The sequence below is a fragment of the Ceratotherium simum genome, chromosome 2, assembly GCF_057802395.1.
Source record: "Ceratotherium simum simum isolate JZ-2026a chromosome 2, ASM5780239v1, whole genome shotgun sequence".
NCBI lineage: Eukaryota > Metazoa > Chordata > Mammalia > Perissodactyla > Rhinocerotidae > Ceratotherium > Ceratotherium simum.
The window spans coordinates 20,769,278-20,788,969 of NC_141901.1; the positions used below are offsets into that span (position 1 = coordinate 20,769,278).

Below are 19,692 nucleotides of genomic sequence, written 5' to 3' on the forward strand. Positions count from 1 at the left end.
TAGAGAATCTAGCTTGATTTCTCTATAACTTCACTAACTGCAAATCTCCCTTTTCTTAATGTTAGTGTCTTTATATAAAGTTCGAATAGCTTTCTTGAATCAAAGAAATTTTATTTAATGGAGGCTTTTAAATTGTTTCTATCTATAAATAGAAGCCTTGGAAGAAATCAGTCATGAAGAGACCTGTCCTCCAAAAAAGAGGAGCATTACTAAAAGATTAGCTGTACAGGCATCCAAGTTACACAAAAGTGTTATTGCTACCGTTGGCCTCCTACCAGAACCAGACATTTAAACAATAGGTGCAATATTTCCCCTAAGCCATTGAATAGTCTTCTCTACATTATTGTATGGTTTCCAGGGTCTGTGGTGAATACATTTTGGTGATTCAGTCAGACTCCTATTTCCATAGGACTTGGATTCTTTCATTTCAGATCCTTTCTTGTTCAGAAGTGATGTGTGCTATGAAGAGGGCATCTGTATGATGCCCTCAGGCACCCAGAGGAGTGGACTCTATAATAGGCATTTGTAACCTAGGGAAGTTTTTTTTTTTTTTTTTTTGTGAGGAAGATCAGCCCTGAGCTAACATCTGATGCCAATCCTCCTCTTTCTTTGCTGAGGAAGATTAGCCCTGAGCTAACATCCGTGCCCATCTTCCTCTACTTTATATGGGATGCCACCACAGCATGCTCTACAAGCAGTGCATCGGTGCGAGCCTGGGATCCGAACCGGCAAACCCCAGGCCGCCGCAGTGGAGCGCAAGCACTTAACTGCTTGCGCCACCAGGCTGGCCCCAACCTAGGGAAGTTTTGAGTATTATAATTCAGGGAATAATGCCATTTTATCTCTAGCAAGCTCGTCTGCACCTCTGAGTGGGTAATCTTAAGCTTATTTTATTTCACTTGTGAAAATGCTTTTATTCCTAAGAATAAATGAAGCAGATGCCATACTTGGGCTAACTGTGAGGAATATTTATGTGAGGAATATTCAGATTGAGAATGTGTTTCACACTACGGTTGATTCGTTCATTTTCCTTATTTACATACTAACATGAGGAGGAAGCAGGTGGGTAGATGCACTTGAAAGGCAGAAATGCACATTGTGCCTAAATAAGCAAAGAAATGGAGACAAAATAAGAGTGAAAAATAAAAGACATGGAGAGAGAAGAAAAGAATGTGAAGAAGCAAAGAAATAGAAGTGCCTTTAATATCCTATGGGGACATTGTGCAAACTCATAACTAGTAGTTTTGAGGCAAAGATTTTTAACCTGAGGTCCATGGATGAGTTTCAGAGGTCTGAGAGCTTCCCCAAATTGTATAAAAGTCTTTGAGTGTATATACATGGTGAATATTAATGTGTAGTGTGTTCATAACCTTTATCTGTAACATCCTTCCTCAAACAGAAGTCCAGGTCTCAGAAAAGTATATATGAATTGAATTTAAATAGGAAGTGACAGTTATTTATTTGGCAGATTTAAGCAATAGATGGTATGTTGTTCAGCTGTCAATTAGAAATGTTCTTGGAGTAATTTTTCTCAATTTGATAAACATACACTTTTTAAATAGATCCTTTTTAGTACAATGGTATTTCTTTGTAAAACATGCATGAAGAATGTTTGAATCTATGTTCTTGGCTTCATTACTGTATCATCCAACTAATTGAGCTAGCCAGCTGAATTAGGTAATTTGAGCCAAATTTTGATATACATTTACAGATTAACATATGACATAGATAGTCTCAAATCAAAATTTAAAGTCTGAATAAAATGCTCTTTCTTAAGATTTCAAAATGGTGGCTTGAATTTGTATTAATTAATTATCTATAGCAGGACTTAAACCTTTTTTATAAAGGGCAAGATAGTAAATATTTTAGGCTTTGCAGATCATGAGACAAAATCAAGGATATTATGTAGGTACTTATATAACAAGATAGAAATAAATTTCTACCAATTGTTTACTGATGAAATTCTATTTTGTTGGTAATTTTAAAAATTGTAAAATATTTTGTAATACAGATATGCTAATGAGAATAATAGAATTCTTTTGGGGGAATGACATTTTATTTAATTGGAGTTTGAAGTTAGTGATCCTTATCACCAAAATTGATTACAAATGTTCATCTGTTAATGCTGCTCTGTAATGAGGTTTTATGTATTTCATCTTTGAAAATGTCTTCTCACGCAGTTAGGTACTGTCAAATGCTGATATCAGGTCACAAATATGTGATTTTAATTGACTATATTCATTGCTTGGAAGACATTTACAGAATTCTATTATAGTCTCCTGATATTTGACTTTTAGCATGCCATTGTACTGATGATTAATCAATTCCAATTGAAGGTTAGATGGAAAGTCCTCATTTTCAGAGATAAATGGACTTTGAATGTGGAAATTTCCTTTACATTTGCATCAAGGTCTGACAAACAATGCTGACACTGAAATTTGAACTCAGAAAACATATTCACTGTAAATTTGTAGGGAAATTGAGATCTCAATTTTGTTTGAAAGCATGGGAAATATATAAAGCAGCTTGACATTACTTGTGATCAAACAACAGAATTACTACCACAGTATAAGTTTTGCATTTAAGTTCTGTTTTTGCCTGGTAATTTTAGGTTGAATTCATTAAGAAACATTATCAAGTTTATAGCAAAATTAATTTCCAAAATTGTTCAGTATTCAAAAATAGTGTTTGAGGACAATTCTTCTCATTCAGAAACAAATCATTCTCAGTCTTGAGCCAAAAAATTAAAATCTAACTTTACCACCATTAAGGCATTGAACTGCTATGTGGTATGACAAGTCATTGTATTCAGCTTCTACTTTTGACAAAAATTCATGGAGCTGGTGATGTTTAAGTCCATAAGAGCAAATAAAATACACCGTGAACACTACTGGTTCAATAACGCATGAATATTTTACACAAAGTGCTTGCTGATGAATGATGCAAGGAAGAAAGATAGACTTTTAAAACCTTACATTTTAATAAGCTTTGTAAATTTGTCTAAGCCTTTTTCTGCCCTACATATATTTTTACCACCATCAATTGTAACACATCTTAGCAGATTCCACTTCAGGTTGTAATGAGTTAGTATTTTTTTCAACTTCTTTGAGGATATTTTTGTCTGTAGTTATTCCACACAGACTATTCTTACAGGCTAATTCTTCAGTTTCATCAAACTTGGCATTGACTCCTCAAATCAACAAAAAACAACTAAGCAATATCAGCAACATCTGTCAATTTGTCAAGAGCCAAGAACACTAAAAGTTCCCGTTTTAAAAATTGACTATTGATGTTGCTCCCAGTGTTCTCAACTCTTCAAGCAATTATTCTCATAGAAAGGCTAATAATCTTAAACAAATTGACTTCTCTGGACACATTTCTTTGGCTGCTGCAATCATCCCTGATTTAATTAAATCACTGTTGGTGAATGGCTTTCCTTGCTTGACTAACAAATGAGCCACTCTGAAACTTTGATTATAGCCGCATTTCGACATTTTATCTTTGTGAAGAAATTCTGCTATGATGAGACATTCCATTTTACATTTTCTGTCTTTTTTTGAATTGAAAATATTGTGATGAGTACGTAGTCTAGTAGTGTTGGTGTGTACTGTATTCTTTCAGAACAGCTATAGTATTATTACAAAATAAACACAATGCTTTGCCATTTAATTTGATAAAATAATCTACACTGTGTTATGCCTTAAAAATATGAAATTTTAAAGTCCACTTTTCCTGTTTTGACATGAGGAGTATGCACTGGTAATAAAAATAAAATAAAATATCATGCTATGGTGATATGTGTGGCACTTGAAATGCTGTCGAGTTTTAATTGTGGCACTTGAATTTACGGTGAGCTGAGCAGCAGTGAAAAGCAATGAGAACACCACATTTGGTATTTGTTGCAACTACTTAACTCTTAACCATTATAGAGCGAAAGTAGCCATAGACAATATGTAAACAAAGGAGTGTAACTGTATTCCAATAAAACTTTATTTATGAACACTGAAGTTTGAATTTCATATAATTTTTACATGTCACAAAATATTATTTTGATTTTTTTCCCCCCAAACATTTAAAAATGTAAAAACTATTCTTGGCTCAGCATCTCCATGCCTGGCCTGTGGACCACAGTTGGCATCTCTGATCTATACAGTAAACAACCTTATAGGAAAATTATTCCACCCTCAAATTCACCTCAAAGTATGGTAGATCTTACCTTAAATTATGTATGAGAAAAATGTGTATATGAGTGTTTGTCACTGTGAACTAGTTCTAAGAATGATTATCAGACAATATTAAGGTACTCTACTCAGTACCCAGATCTTATTTTCTAATATCCTTCTCCAATGAAATGAACCAGGGCTTCATGGAGAAATGATATTTCTAGGGCTGGGTTAGGGAATATGCCAGATGAGCCTTGAGCATGTAGTAGGGCTAGAAAGTAAGAAAGTGCTAAAATAATAAAATGACATGAGTGTGTTCAAGGGACCTAAGAACCAACTGAAATAGCTCTCAACAGCCAAAACTGGAACAATTTGAACAACAAAATAAATAGTATGGTATTAGATTATAACCCAAAGTATAAAATAAGTTTCCATGAGTCCATATTGATAAAAATAAGTGATTGAACAAATAAATAAATTGGGGAGGAGAGACAAATTCTTCATATAGAAGAATTCCAAATAAATTATGTAGGTATTCCCCTCTCCTAGAAATAGGATGTGACTCCCCACCCCATAGGTATGGGCTGGGAAAGGTGATTCCTTTCAAAAGAAAGGGGGAAAAGAGCAATTCTACAATGGAGAAACCTAGTAAAAACTACCTCGACCAGATTATCTAGGTTAACATCATCAGTGAGTCAGGTGGATAGTTATGTGCCCTTGATATGCTGTGATGAGAATGGCACTTTACTTCTATGATCTTCCTCCTAAAACCCATAACCCTAGTCCAACCATAGGGAAAACATTCTAAAAAATATCTGTTCTAAAATAAAAGTTTAATAAAGTAATATTGAGACACTCAAATTCAGGCATGTGCCATTTGATTTCTTTTAAATTGTCTGTGGTTGTAGCAGTCTGGGAATGGCTGTTCAGAGTATGCAGCAGGGATCGAGCCACTTGAGTTGTTTTGTACAAGCAGAGTGCTCGTGTGGTGCGAGAGGCCAGGCATGTGGTTGCTGAATTATGGAACATACACATGTAGCCAATTAGATGAGTAAACTGGAGTGAACGAACTCTTGACAGTTCCGTAAAAAAACAAAAACAAAACACAAAAAATGTTAAGAAGCAAAAGTTCAAGACTCCACAGCTATTACCAGTAGCTGGTTCTGAAAGCACTTAGACCTTTGGTATTTCTTGGGGAGAGGGCATGCGGTTGTTCCACGCCTGACATTTTTGCTTCTTGGCCTGATTTAAAACTTATTTTATCTACTTTAAGTGAGGTCTTGTTTTGTTTTACCTTGTTTGTTAAACATAACTTTCTTAGTTACTGTAATATGATCTATTGGACTTAAATGAACCCCTGAAACTAAAGCTGTGACTTTCTACGTTTACTGAAATCTGAAACCCAAAAGGAGGGTGATAAAGATTGACAAGACAGGCAGTTAATTATCAGTAGATAAATCACAGACTCCTTCATTGTCTTTAATTCATATTTACTTTAAATGCATTATTTAAACATCTATAGCTTTAAGATTTTGATGCAGATGCTAAAGCTTAGAAGACTTGTTTCTGTTCTGAAATCCTTTGTAGTTCCACCTAGTATTAAAGGAGGGAATGTCACCACAGAAATATCAGCATTGATCCACAGCATAATTAAATTGGAATGTGAAACACGGGGACTTCCAATGCCTGCTATTACTTGGTATAAGGACGGCCAGCCAGTCATATCCAGCGCACAAGCACTTTATATTGATAAAGGACAATTTCTTCATATCCCTCGAGCCCAGGTCTCTGATTCAGCAACATATACGTGTCATGTCACCAATGTTGCTGGAACTGCTGAAAAATCATTCCATGTGGACATCTATGGTAAGGAAAAAATATGTGCTTTAATCATGCACCTTTCTGTCTATGCTTTCTAATATTCCAATGGCCAATTTGTTTACTAATGAAGTCCTGGTGGGTTTGGTCATTTTCAATATGCACAGGGAGGAATTGGAAGAATTCGTCCCTTGATTTGGAAAAATATTTTAAAAAGCTACAGCTAGCAAGAGGTCCATTCATTTAGCCAACAATTTGCCCATGGCACTTGGGACATCTAGACCATTTGGTTTTTATGGAGAAGGTCAAGTAGTTGTTAGGACTAAGATCCTTCTTTACTTTTTGCCCTTTATAAGCCAGACACAGTACAGAGTATCACACCATATTCAGAATAGTTGTTGATCAGCTGAACCAAGAAATTCTTTTCTCAGCAGCTTAGAGGGAGTCAGCCAGGTAGGTAGTTTCTGTGGTCAAACTATGTGAAAAAAAAAATCCCTTTATTTCATTAGGATTTCAAAGAATTGCCTGCAACATTATTTTTTTCTACCTAGTTCCTCCAATGATTGAAGGTGACTTGGCTGTACCTCTGAATAAGCAAGTGGTTATTGCTCATTCACTAACACTGGAGTGTAAAGCTGCCGGCAACCCTCCTCCGGTTCTCACCTGGTTAAAAGACGGTGTCCCTGTGAAAGCCAGTGACAACATCCGCATAGAAGCTGGTGGGAAGAAACTAGAAATCATGAGTGCCCTGGAAGTCGACCGGGGACAGTATGTATGTGTGGCTACCAGTGTGGCAGGAGAAAAGGAAATCAAGTATGAAGTTGACGTCTTAGGTAAATAAGGATGCCACCACCTGGGTTCTCAGATTCATAGCAAAACCTTTATTCTATCATTTATTCATAGAAAAGTTTATTAAATGCTTTTTTGTTCATGGAATAATAAAACAATCTTAAAGAAGGTTTAGCATCTGTTTAAATCTGGACTGTACATTACTGCATGGTGGGGATTTATCACCAGAGTCCAAACATCTAAAAACCCACATAAATTTTCCACTGATTTTGAGAGGTATGCTTTGTATTTGTAAGTGCATGGATGCATTTTATATTTGTAACAGTATCTGATTGCAGTGAATGATAACATGGTCTTCTGTCATGAGCACTGTGCTAGACCACAGGAAGCTTAGTCTCTCGGCCTTGGGAAGTCATCTTGCAACCTTGAGTCTCTATTTCTTTATAAATTGAAGACTTTTGAATAGAGGCCATATTCTTGAGGTTCCCTTCTCTTATTCTTATGTAAATAAGCAACATAAAATGTGAATAAACTTAATATTCAGATGGCATTATCAGCACCATAGTGCTAGATTAATTGAGAAAAATCTACAATGTGTCAAAGGTACATTCATTGATCCTGGCAAGTGTGTGTTGTAAAATGTATTTTACATTTCAGATCCTCTTCCTGTACCAAATTATTATAATACTTATCAACCTTCTAAACTGCAACCTAGGATTGCTTAAAGTGATAGTGTATTTTTTCTGGTATACATTTCTTTGTATGTTACATCTCTGTTGTTTTCTAGTACCACCAGCTGTAGAAGGAGGAGCTGAAACATCTTACTTCATTGTGATGGTTAATAACTTACTGGAGCTAGATTGTCAAGTAACAGGCTCTCCCCCGCCAACTATCATGTAAGGGTTTTGACATGTCTTCTAATTACCTATCACTTTTTTGAGTGTTTTAGAGCTGTCTTAAAAGAGGTTCTGTGTCATTAAATAGTGGTCGTATAAAATTATAATCTTTATATTGCTCTTTTAAAAGACATACTCTATATATAAGGTGACTTTTACTTGATATGCACAGGGACCCTAAATCTGCTCAGTTAGAGGAATTCCATTTATGCTCTGAGAAATTACATTTTCAGTTCATAGAGACAGACTGTTGAGCAGTATCTGTCAGATCTTCCTGAGGCACTGAAATGTTTAATGGAGGACTAAATAAAAAGAAATGCACCAGACATGTTAGGGAAATAGAGGAAGTTAACATGCTTATATGTTTACCAGTTCTTTTTTCTCATTCCTTCTTTCACAAAGCATTTGTCAAATACTTGTCTTTCATTTCCAAGGTGCTTTAGGGTATGCAAAGGAACAGCTAGTCAACTAAGGGAATAAAATATGTTCAGATATGATTATAAAACTAAATGAAAAGTAATCATGTAAGAAATGAAAAAATATAATTCTATATGATTTCAGGGTTTTATTTTACAGGTGTGTTAGGGTTGTATTCATTTTGCTGGTTAACATTATTTAAACATTTGAAGTAAATAATATTTAGGGGCATTTGCCTCTTTCTGTAGCCTAACATTACTAGAAGAATGAAGAACTCAACACCTAGTTACTGGGTTCCAATAATATGCCAACTTCTGTGTGAGGCCAGGTTTCCTTTTTCCTTTTCCCCATTACAGTTTATTTTATAGAGTGAGCAAATAGGAAATTAGGCAAATACACAATTGAGAATTTATATACCTATGTATGTATATAAAAATATAATATATAAATAAATGTGGTTTCTCTGATACATATATATATATATATATATATATATATCTCCTAGGAACTTAGGTATTTAGAATATATCTCTGGATTTCTTGTTGCCTTGTTTCTATAGGTGGATGAAGGATGGCCAGCTAATTGATGAAAGGGATGGATTCAAGATTTTACTAAGTGGACGCAAACTGGTTATTGCCCAGGCTCAAGTGTCAGATACAGGCCTTTATCAGTGCGTGGCAACAAACACTGCTGGAGATGACAAGAAGGAATTTGAAGTGACGGTTCATGGTATGCTGAAGGAGGGACGAGAGCATTACATTTAGAATTAATTCATGCATTGTTTCATTATCTAATTCCGATTGTAGCTCAGTAATCTGGATCAATCTTGAGTTGTGGAAAGTCATATAAAGGATGGAAATTTCAGTTAAATAATGGCAGATTGTAAGGCACTTTACTAACACAGAAACTTAACCAAGAGATACCATGTGAATGAATCTAGACAGAATTTAAATGTTAGGAAGTGTATTCTGCATAGAATGCCAGGGTCTGAGGAATGGGATGAAATAAGATAGAAAAGGCAGGCAGCAAATTCCAAGTAAAGGGGTTGTGTCAGCATTCAAGGTTTTAACCAAAACAGGAGGGAGTATGAATAAAGTTGTTTCCAGAAACGGAGGCTGAGGATGTTATGCAGGATGCAGGGCACATAAGTGCATTCACAGAACTGGCACAGTAGGATTAGAACCTTTCATCTAACGACAGAAGCAACCCTCTGCCAGGATATTATGCATCTCACTTGCCAGCAGACCTTGAGAAGGGAGGAAATGGAACCAGAAACTGGAGAGCCATTTGGAAGCCCAGCAGAGGTTTCTATGAATATCAACTTCATTTTTCCCTTTTTCTGTGCCGACTGGTTTTTTTCCTGCTTTTTCAGTCCCATGACGGAATATAGATAATCCTGTTTCTCAGTCTCATTTCCAATTCCTGAGGGAGGAATTTGGCAGGCCCAGCTTAAATCAACTTACCAGCCTGGGTTCAATCAGCCTTGGTGGGAGCAGAGTCATGTGGTATAACTATGGGTACTGGAAACCCACTCTGATTTTTTAAATTTTTTTTTTCTTTTTTTTTTTTTAAAGATTTTATTTATTTATTTTTTCCCCCCAAAGCCCCAGTAGATAGTTTTGTGTCATAGCTGCACATCCTTCTAGTTGCTGTATGTGGGACGCGGCCTCAGCATGGCCGGAGAAGCAGCGCGTCAGTGTGAGCCCGGGATCCGAACCCGGGTCGCCAGCAGTGGAGCGCGCTCACTCAACCACCAAGCCACGGGGCCGGCCCCCCACTCTGATTTAATGAGGTGGTTCTGGAGAAAGGGAGGGTCATTATAGATTGGGAAAGCACACCAAAAGATGTAAGCCAAACAAACGTGTGGATTGCAATTGCTGTAAATACATTTTACTTATTCCTTGGAGAATTAGAGATCTGTAGTTAAGAAATAAGTAATCTCTAAAATTGCTTAAAATTAAATGCATAGGATGAAATTATTTCATTGTTTGTTAAAATAGGGATTTACCCTTATCTAAATTTTAAAGTTTCGGGTTCTTGCATATAGGTTTTTAAGTGTTTGCCCTCACTGATTATGGTTTTTTTCCCTCCCTCCCTCCCTCTGTCTCTCCTTCCCTTCCTTCTTTCCTTCCTTCCTTTCTTAAATCTAGTTCCTCCAACAATCAAATCCTCAGGCCTTTCTGAGAGAGCTGTGGTGAAATACAAGCCTGTCACCTTGCAGTGCATAGCCAATGGCATTCCCAATCCATCCATCACATGGTTAAAAGATGGCCAGCCTGTGGACACTGCCCAAGGAAACCTCAAAGTAAGTGTAAATATTCGTGAGCCCAAAGTGAGAAAGCTACATAGATCTTCCTGGAGTTATCATGTTCTTCTTTCTTAATTGTAGACTTTGCTGTTGGACAGATTTTGTAGACAATTTATTAAAATAATACGTATTTTCCTTAGAGAGTTTAGAATTTAACTTCATATTCGATTTGAAGAATGGAATTAATTAAAGTCATAACTTTAACAAAGATATAGATTTTAACATAGTGGTTGGTATTTGTATTATTATTATTATTATTTTTTGTGAGGAAGATCAGCACTGAGCTAACATCCATGCCAGTCCTCCCCTTTTTGCTGAGGAAGACCGGCCCTAGGCTAACATCTGTGCCCATCTTCCTCCACTTTATATGGGAGCCCGCCACAGCATGGCCTGACAAGTGGTACGTCGGTGCGCGCCTGGGATCTGAACCCGGGCCGCCAGCAGCGGAGTGCGTGTGCTTAACTGCTATGCCACAGGGCCGGCCCCTGTATTATTTTGATTTATGCCTATTTTAACTAATGAAAATTGATGTCTCATGGATCAACAGCGTTCATCAGTACTAAGTCAGAGTATCCCCAATATATTCACCATAGACTGAGATTAAAATAAAGTCATATCTACATAAACCTAATTGAAATGTCTTGAAAAATATATTTTAGCTAGTTTATAAGCTTCAAGAGGGCAAAGACTCAGTCTCTGTGAATAAATTCACTTCTGTATCCTTCACACTGAGTATAATCACTGGCATATAGCTGTACCTCAGTACATATTTCTTGAACTACAGATAGATTTTAAACCTGGATTATCTAAATGAGGCATTAAAGAATCCAAATTAATAGATTTTGCTACTAGGATCAAGTTAATTGACTAATGTGGGCTTAAACTTTGTTTGTAGTAAGTTTTCAGTAATGAGGGGTATGCTGATGTCTTTTCCCAAGACAAATGATGGATATCTGCTCGTTTATTATTCCTATTCCAAATCCAGTGGAACTAATCTTATACATTTGTGCTAGTGAAAGATTCAATATGCAGCCTTCAAGCAACTGTTTACCTGGGAGATAGGCATTTTTCACATAATCATGCAAAAGTATAACTGCAAACTGTAATGAATAATTTTAAGAGAAAATCTAGAGATATAAGAACAAATACTGGGGAAAGCCTTTAAACATGAAAGTAATTTATAGAGAAAGCCTTTGAGCAGAGCTCTGAAGAAAACATAGGAGTCAAATGGGTGAATTAATGGAAGAGAACTGAGTAGAGTATTTCAGATAAGATATGCATAGGTAAACAACTTAAAGTAAAGGAGAGTATGACACCTCTTCAGGATCTGAAAGCAAACCAGCAGACTGAGAAACAGAGAGCAAGGATGAGCTGGTATTGGAGGAGACCAGAGAGCAGGTAGGAGGCATTTAAGTAATATTAATGATTTTATTTTTACTTTAAAGCAATGAGAGTTCTTTGAAGGGTTTTAAGAGAGGAGTGGCATGATCAGGTTTGCATTTTAAGTAGTTACCCAGGCCCCTTTTGGAGAATGAATTGAAGGAGTCAAGAGTAGATATGTGGAAATCATTTAGCACTTATTTGCCTAGAAGAGAGAGAGGATAAAATTTGAACTCACATTTAGCCATGGAGATGAGCTATATGGATATATTTGAGAGTTATTTATTGGTTAAATCATTGGGGCTCAGTGATAAATTGCTTATGAAAGGTGAGGGAGATGGAAGTATTAAGGAAAATTCATAGGACTGTAACCTACACAAATGCATTAGATAGTGATGCCATCCCGTGAGATAGGAGACTTTGGAGGAGGACAAGTTTGAAGGGAGAAAAACTGTGATTTGATTTTTAGACTTTTAGGGGTTGAGTTGACTGAAATAAACTAGTGGAGATGTCAAGTAGACCATTGCATATGTGGTCCTGGAGCTCAAAGGAGAGCTCTGGCTGGAGATATTGACACATAGATGATATTTGAAACCGTGGACACAGATGAATTAATCCAAGGGGAGAATAAAGAAAGAGTAAGAAGAAATAGGAGAGAGAACTGAGCTAGTTCAAAACTTTAAGAAACTATGGCATTTAAAGGCCATGTGCAAAAGTCCAGAAGTGAATATAAATGTATGAATGTGCTGCTTAACATGTTTAGTAGCTTAAGGCTGGAGAATAGGGTAAGTGGGAGTTTACATGGGAGTGTATGGAGAGAAGATCATTTGGGGTCAGAATGTGGTAAGCCTGGAAGGCTGTGCTGAGTTTGGATTTCATTCTGGGCAAAGTGGGGAGCCATGAATGAGCTTTGAAGGGGAACTGGTAAAAGGATCAAATTTACATTTTAGACAAATTATTCTGGCAATGGTATGCAAGATTGATGAACAGTTTGGGAGGTTGGAACACTGAAATATAAATTAAAAAGCTTTTATTAATCCCACAGTGCCTATGAGAGTGGAAAATAGGGAATCTGAGAAACATAGAGTGGTATAATTAATAGGAAAGTCAAAGTGGGTTCTGAAACGCGGATGACTGGGAGAATAGAGGGTGGCATGAAACAAGCCTGGAAATGTGCAATGAGAAGTGGATTTAGAGATACCAGGAAACTGTTATAAGCCTTGTTTTGGATATGTTACATTTCCTGTGCTAACCTGTCCAGCAGATGGCTGGAACCAGGAGTGTAGAGCTCAGGAAAGAAGTTGAGGCCAAAACTGTAAATTTAGGAGTCTGGGCAAGATTCATCACTGAAGCCATAGATTTGGATGCAAACTATCAGAAAGCTAAGTATCGTGTTTATGGGACAGGAGGAGGAAGCAGACGCTGTAAAGGAGCCTCCTAAGAAAGTCAGAGAATGGGAACTGAGGGTGCGCTGTATCTTCAACACACAGAGAGCGGAGGGATTCAAGAAGTAGGTAGTCAACAATGCCAAATGTTGTAGATGGTGAAACAGAGTATGAGCTTACTACATGGGCTGCCGGACATTGTGATCGGAAGTTACTTGTAACCTCCTCTGAAATAATCAGTTTCAAGGAGTAACTGCTGAATCACCAGTTCCAAAATGCTGGAGGCCAGTTGCATTGCGTTTAAGAGGGAAATAAGGAAAAACAGGAAGAAATTTATCTGCATTTCCCATTACACGTTTTTTATAATTTTTATTGTTTTTCTGGCCCCCGTGACCATTTAATAAAAAAAGATTGTTGTTTTAAAGCTATTTATGAAGTGTTATATAAATGTGACTGTGTTTTTTCACATAGCTTAAATTTTCAGCACATACCTCAGAGTTCAGTGCTCAAGTCTTTTGTTCAGTGAAGTTTTGTGACTATATCAGCAGGCTGGCCTTAGGTTACTTGATTTTGTGTTTTCCAATGAATGAGAAGAGCTTTTCAATCGAATTAGTCTATTTTCTTGTGCCTGATGAAGTGATCTGGCTCTAATCTATCAAGAGTTAATTAAGATATTGGCATAAAAATATAATTAGATATTATAAATTTAAAGGAGTTTGTCTATCTCAGCAAAAATTTTCAAATCCAAGTGTAAAGTACAAAATGCTGCCATGCTTTCTGCTCCCAATTAGATACAGTCTTCTGGTCGAGTTCTACAAATTGCCAAAGCCTTGATGGAAGATGCTGGCAGATACACATGTGTGGCTACCAATGCGGCTGGAGAAACACAACAGCACATTCAACTACATGTGCATGGTAATGTCATTTCCACGTCTTAATAAAAGAATATTACTATCGCTTTTTTTTTTTTTAACATAGTGGGCTCATTTTATTGAATTGCAGTGTAAAAGAAACAAGTGTTTATTTTAGTCTGTATGGAAAAAAACCTAGATAACTGTTTTTACATTATTGTAATTATAATTGCTCTAGTTAAGATCTTCACTTTTCAGGTTGTCAAATAAGATGTGCTAGAGCTCATAAATAAATGAACACACTATCCTGTGTTTTAAATTATTTGAATTCTAACTACTTTCTGCAGATAACTTGTGTAGAAAAGACAGAAGTTTCAGGGTTGTTCCATAGCATTGTCTGATTTTCTTGCCTGCCTATAAGCGGGATTTTGTGAGTAGAAGCTATCCTTGACTCAGGATCTTCTCTCATGTACTTTAATAAAAAGTCTGGGTGGCATGAAATGTCTCATGAGTATTACAGCTTCACAGTAAACTTGAAAGGCTACCTGACCTTGAATGTAAGACTTCAGATCTCTGGAGACTCATCAGAAAGGGCCAAGAGTTGTAGGCGTGACTTTGCTAATTCAGCCAAGCATATTTGCAGAGAGCTATCCAAGATTGCCCTGTACACGTTATTCATTTTCTATAATTCATGTGATTGCTTGTTAAACCTTGTATTCATTCATTTATTCATGCCATTCATTCATATATTCACTCCACATTTACTGAACAATTTAACCTAGAAGAATTTCCCAGCATCTAGCTTAATTCCAAGTATATAATGGGCAGTCAATAAATATTTAACAAATGAAAGAGTAAATAATAAATGAAAAAATTTAAATTGGACATTGAATTCTTCTAATCTACTTCTTTACCTATTTTCTTTGATTTAAATCAACCAATTAAGGACCGGCTCCGTGGCTTAGCGGTTAAGTGTGTGCGGTCTGCTGCTGGCGGCCCGGGTTCAATCCCAGGCGTGCACCAACGCACCGCTTCTCTGGCCATGCTGAGACCGTGTCCCACATACAGCAACTAGAAGAAATGTGCAGCTATGACATACAACTATCTACTGGGGCTATGGGGGGGAAAAAACTAAAATAAATAAAATTAAAAAAAAAATAAAATAAATCAACCAATTAAAAGATTCAAATCATCAGTTCCCTAAATGTTTCCAATAACCCAATTTATTCTTCCCCCAGTTCCCCAAATATGAACTCCTAACTTACGGATGTCATACATACAAACCCTGTTCCTTAAGAGGACCTTTATTTTTTCACTGAGTAATTGACTTAAAGACCAGTAACTGAGTATAACCATCTTAGAATTGGCTCACCATGCTTTAGGGTTTGGGGACAGTCTGACCCTGCTGTCCCTTAAGTTGTCTTGAATTTACCTTGTTCCTCATAAGGCCTTCTGTCTCTCCCTGGTGCTCTTTGGCAGCTGTCTCCAGCATATATTCAGACCTCTACTTCCATCCAAGAGTATGCTGGGGGTGGGCTTGCTCTCCTTTCCCAATTGTGCTACCCTGAGGCTCCTTCTCTTCTCCTTGTGCAGGCCGTTTATTTTCTCCCTTCCATCGGTTTCGGTCCTTATCTGGTCTCCATGGTTGGCTAAGAGAAAATGGTTAAGAGGAATAGCGTGATATGTTACGGTCATCTCAGGCACTGGAGTCAGGCCAACTTTGGTTTAAATTCTGTGCTAACCATGAGCAACTGTGTAACCTTGAACAAACCATTTGATTTCTCTGAGTATCTGACTTGCAGAATTCTTTTGAGGTTTAGAGGTGTTAGGGGTAAAATATCACCCACTTCTACTCTCTCCGGGGTTAGAGGTTTTTATTCTCTAGATTGGCTTGAAATACTTAAATGAACACTCTATAATGAAGAACAGGGTGTATGTCTCCAGAACTGGCAAGAACCAAACTTCAGTGTTTGGGGCTTCCAAATTTCAGTGTTCATAAAAATCCTACATATTGCATGTTAAAAATACAGCTTCCTGGGCCCAGTCCCAGGTCTCTTGAAACAGCATCTCTGATGTAAGTCATCATGTGCCATTACTTGGAGAAACATTGGCCCAGACTCTAAAGACTGGCCTTGAGACTTGCCAGTGTAGTCAAGAATGACTGAAAACCAGAAGGCCACGAAAGAAATCAAGTCTCCCATCAAATACAGAGCAACAACTGTTGGTTCGCAAACTGGCTCCTGTACATGGAGGGCAAGGAGAGACCACAGAAAGAGGCAGACCACTCCAGATTTGTGACAGGTTTAATAAGCAAGGGAACTTACATATGAGGCTGGTCTTGGGAAGCCACAAGACAAGTAGATTTCCACATCTGGCCACCGGAATCTTAAAAGTTTATATAGAGGCGTTAATGGGATTCAGTCACATATACCATCCAGATGGTCTCAACAACAGCTTATTCTCTCAAGGCTATGTCCTTGGAACAGCTCCATTGTGGAAATGGTAGACAAAGCTTACATTCCAATAACAGGAGAAGGAGTGAGGAGCCTCCAAATGCCGGGGTCCGGCTCGAGGGTCAACTGGCGATCACATCTTCTTGATTACCTCCTCCAACAACAAGAGAAGAGAAAAAGTAGAATCAATACCTAAGTCTATAAACCTATAGTCTGAATATGGTAACAAAATGTATGTTAGCAGGGGATGCAATTAGTGTATACCTACATGGAAAATCATGAGAGAGAGGAGGAGCAAGCTGGATGACATCTGAGTTAATGTGAAAAGAAAGAGAAACAGAAAGTTAGTCATTGTAAGGATTTATTAAAAACTACCAAATCAGGGCCAGCCTGGTGGCACAAGTGGTTAAGTGCACGCACTCCGCTGTGGTGGCCCGGGGTTCGCCGGTTCGGATCCTGGGCGCACACTGACGCACTGCCTGTCAAGCCATGCTGTGGCGGCGTCCCATATAAAGTGGAGGAAGATGGGCAGGGATGTTAGCCCAGGGCCAGTCTTCCTCAGCAAAAAAAGAGGAGGATTGGCAGATGTTAGCACAGGGCTGATCTCCTCACAAAAAACAAAAAACTACCAAATCAGTTGGAGAATATAAAACAATCTTCCTGATGTGAATCTCAAGTAGAATAGAGGTAATATACAGTAGTAGCTAAAAATGTTTCATCTAATATGATCTTGACTTGTCTAGATAACAGTTCATCAACCTAAAGGGAGAATAAATGATGAAGGGAACTTCTAATCTAGTACTGATCATGATCAACCTGGAGGAAGTAGTTGGCTAAGTGCATGTTACAGGAATCTGGACAGAAAGCTGGCATATCATATTCGTACTTATGACAGCAACGTCACATTGGATGCAAATAACTCCAAATTTGATTCTGTCCTCTTCAATCCTTGTATTAATAACTTAAGTGAGAATTGGAGATATTTTAAAAAGTGTAGGAATTTCTAAGGGATTGTTAGTGATAGATTTCAAAAAAGACCCCAGAGGTTAAAATGACAAGTTAATCTGATGTGAAAAACCACATAAGAATAGGGTGGGAGAAGAGTGGCTAAAAAAAAAACCACACATTGAAATACTTGAGATGTTAATGACTTTCTCCAATTACTATAGATATGATAATTCAATTTCATAGTAAAGCTAATCAATCTTAGAAGTCAGTGATAGAAGCTTTTAGTATGAAGAACAGGAGAGCAATTAGCCCTGTTATACTGTTGCTATCTGAATGCTTCTGAAGTACTGTATCTAATTCTAGTGCTGTATATTAAGAAGGACATTGAAAAGTCTATAGGGAAGGAATTATCATTTAATTTAGTTTATTTTATTTAATCAATCCTATAGTTGCCTTTTAAGTTAGGATTTGTTTTAATCCCAATCTTTATTGATGGGATAACACATTTAGCACATGAGTATTTACTACATTTGTGATCCAGAAGCATTCAATCCTAAGAAACTCAGCTTTCCAATTGTTTAATATTTTCCTTTCTTATAAGAAAGATTACAGATGCTTCCGTTCTTCTCAGGCATGGAAGAAAGTGTTTCCAAAAGGTGAAGTAAGGGTGCGTGGTGTCCTAGACTAGAAGACCAAGTCATGAGCATGAGAAGAGGAACATTCTCATGATCCCCTGGGTTTTCCAGGGTGAGTTCTGTCTATTAGAGAAGGCAGAGGCTCTCGGTAGGTGGTCCTTTTTGATCATCCAAGTTTCATAATCTGGAAGTTCTAATTCTCTAGACCAAACTATGAAATTATGTCTAAACATCAGATATTTGCCAAGTGAGACAGATGTTTCCACAAACAGATGAGTATTTGGGGTCTAATGGCTCAAGCATTCATTTTATCTGCACTTAATTATTTCCTAGGAAATAGTAACCAAGGTGAAGCATCCAAAAGTAGAACTTTGTGGTTAAAAGCATGGGCTTTGAATTTGGGTCTCTATACTGCCCAGTAATATCTGTAGGACAGTGGGCTTAGAAGTTAATTTGTTAAAAGCTCAGTTTTCTCATCTGTAAAATGGGAAGGATAATGATAATACCATAATCATGGAGGTTGTTGTGAAGATTAAATGAAAGATTACACCTGAGAAGCTTAGCCTGGTGCCCTGTTCCTCGTTATCATCCATAAATGGTAGCTTAACGACTTTTTTAGCCAAACATGTGTTTGGCTTTTGGCGGTTCTCACTGCACCAACATTTTAACAAATATATCTAAAGTCCTGCTGCCTTTTCTGTTGGCCAGGAACTGTCTTGGGTCTGTATTAGTTGCCTGCTGAAAACATTAGTAGAGCACTCCTTAATTTAATTTTATTATTTTAAAGTATTTGCTTGGCTAACATCTGCTAACACTCACTTAAAAAAGGTTTCTGTATCGTTTCTGTGTTTTGCTTAATAGCTCTCTTGTGCCCTAAAGGAGACTTGGGAATATTGTGGGGAACTTTTTTTTTCTTTTTTAATGGATAACTTCAGTTCAGGACTCTACTATTTTCTCAGTATTGATGAATTTATTACTCACTATATTGTAATTTTTGTGGTTAGGGAGGATTAACTCACCCAAATCACTTTTAGATCAGTTACGTATTAATTCAAATTTAACCAGGATTTGAAAAAGTCGATTCATGCCTTTGAGTGATTAAAGAAAGTAATAGGCGAAATCTAGCCCACAATATGTCCAGAAGAAGATATTGTGGTTTTGGCGTGATATGCGCATGCAGCTTTTGTAAGAAGGAAAAATAGAGGAAAAAACCCAACAAGTTGAATAGAATTCAACCTCTTGCTTGGAGTATGCAGACATCTTATTGTTTACGAAAGATCTTGTTACCTCACTAATGCTTCTGTCTAGAACAGTGTTCGCCTAAATTCAGAATTGCAAGACTATCCATTTAAGTGCTGGAAGAGAATAATAGAATTTATATTTGTATTTAATTTTTACCTACAAATGTCTCAGCACCATTTGTTTTGCTGACACTATTCTCTCCCCATTTAATGGACGTGGTACTCTTGTTGAAAATCATTTGACTGTAGATATAAGGGTTTATTTCTGTAATCTCAATTCTATTTCATTGCCTAAATGTTTATTCTTATACCAGTACCACATTGTCTTTTTTTACTCCTTTTCCTCCCAGCTTTATTTTTTTATTTTATTTTATTTTTTTTTAATTTTTTGTTTATTGCAGTAACATT

At 37.0% G+C, this 19,692-nt stretch overlaps 1 protein-coding gene across 5 annotated transcripts in view; it reads left to right on the forward strand.

The window, feature by feature from the left end:
• Positions 1-19,692, forward strand: part of HMCN1 (hemicentin 1) — a 465,592-nt gene that overhangs the window by 264,704 nt on the left and 181,196 nt on the right. For all 5 annotated transcript variants that reach the window (XM_087439017.1, XM_004424923.3, XM_087439001.1 and 2 more), the window contains 6 exons: positions 5,751-6,029; positions 6,533-6,814; positions 7,558-7,666; positions 8,643-8,812; positions 10,234-10,388; positions 13,948-14,071. In XM_087439017.1, the coding sequence (XP_087295143.1) occupies positions 5,751-6,029; positions 6,533-6,814; positions 7,558-7,666; positions 8,643-8,812; positions 10,234-10,388; positions 13,948-14,071 (1,119 nt within the window). The remainder of the gene's footprint in view (positions 1-5,750; positions 6,030-6,532; positions 6,815-7,557; positions 7,667-8,642; positions 8,813-10,233; positions 10,389-13,947; positions 14,072-19,692) is intronic.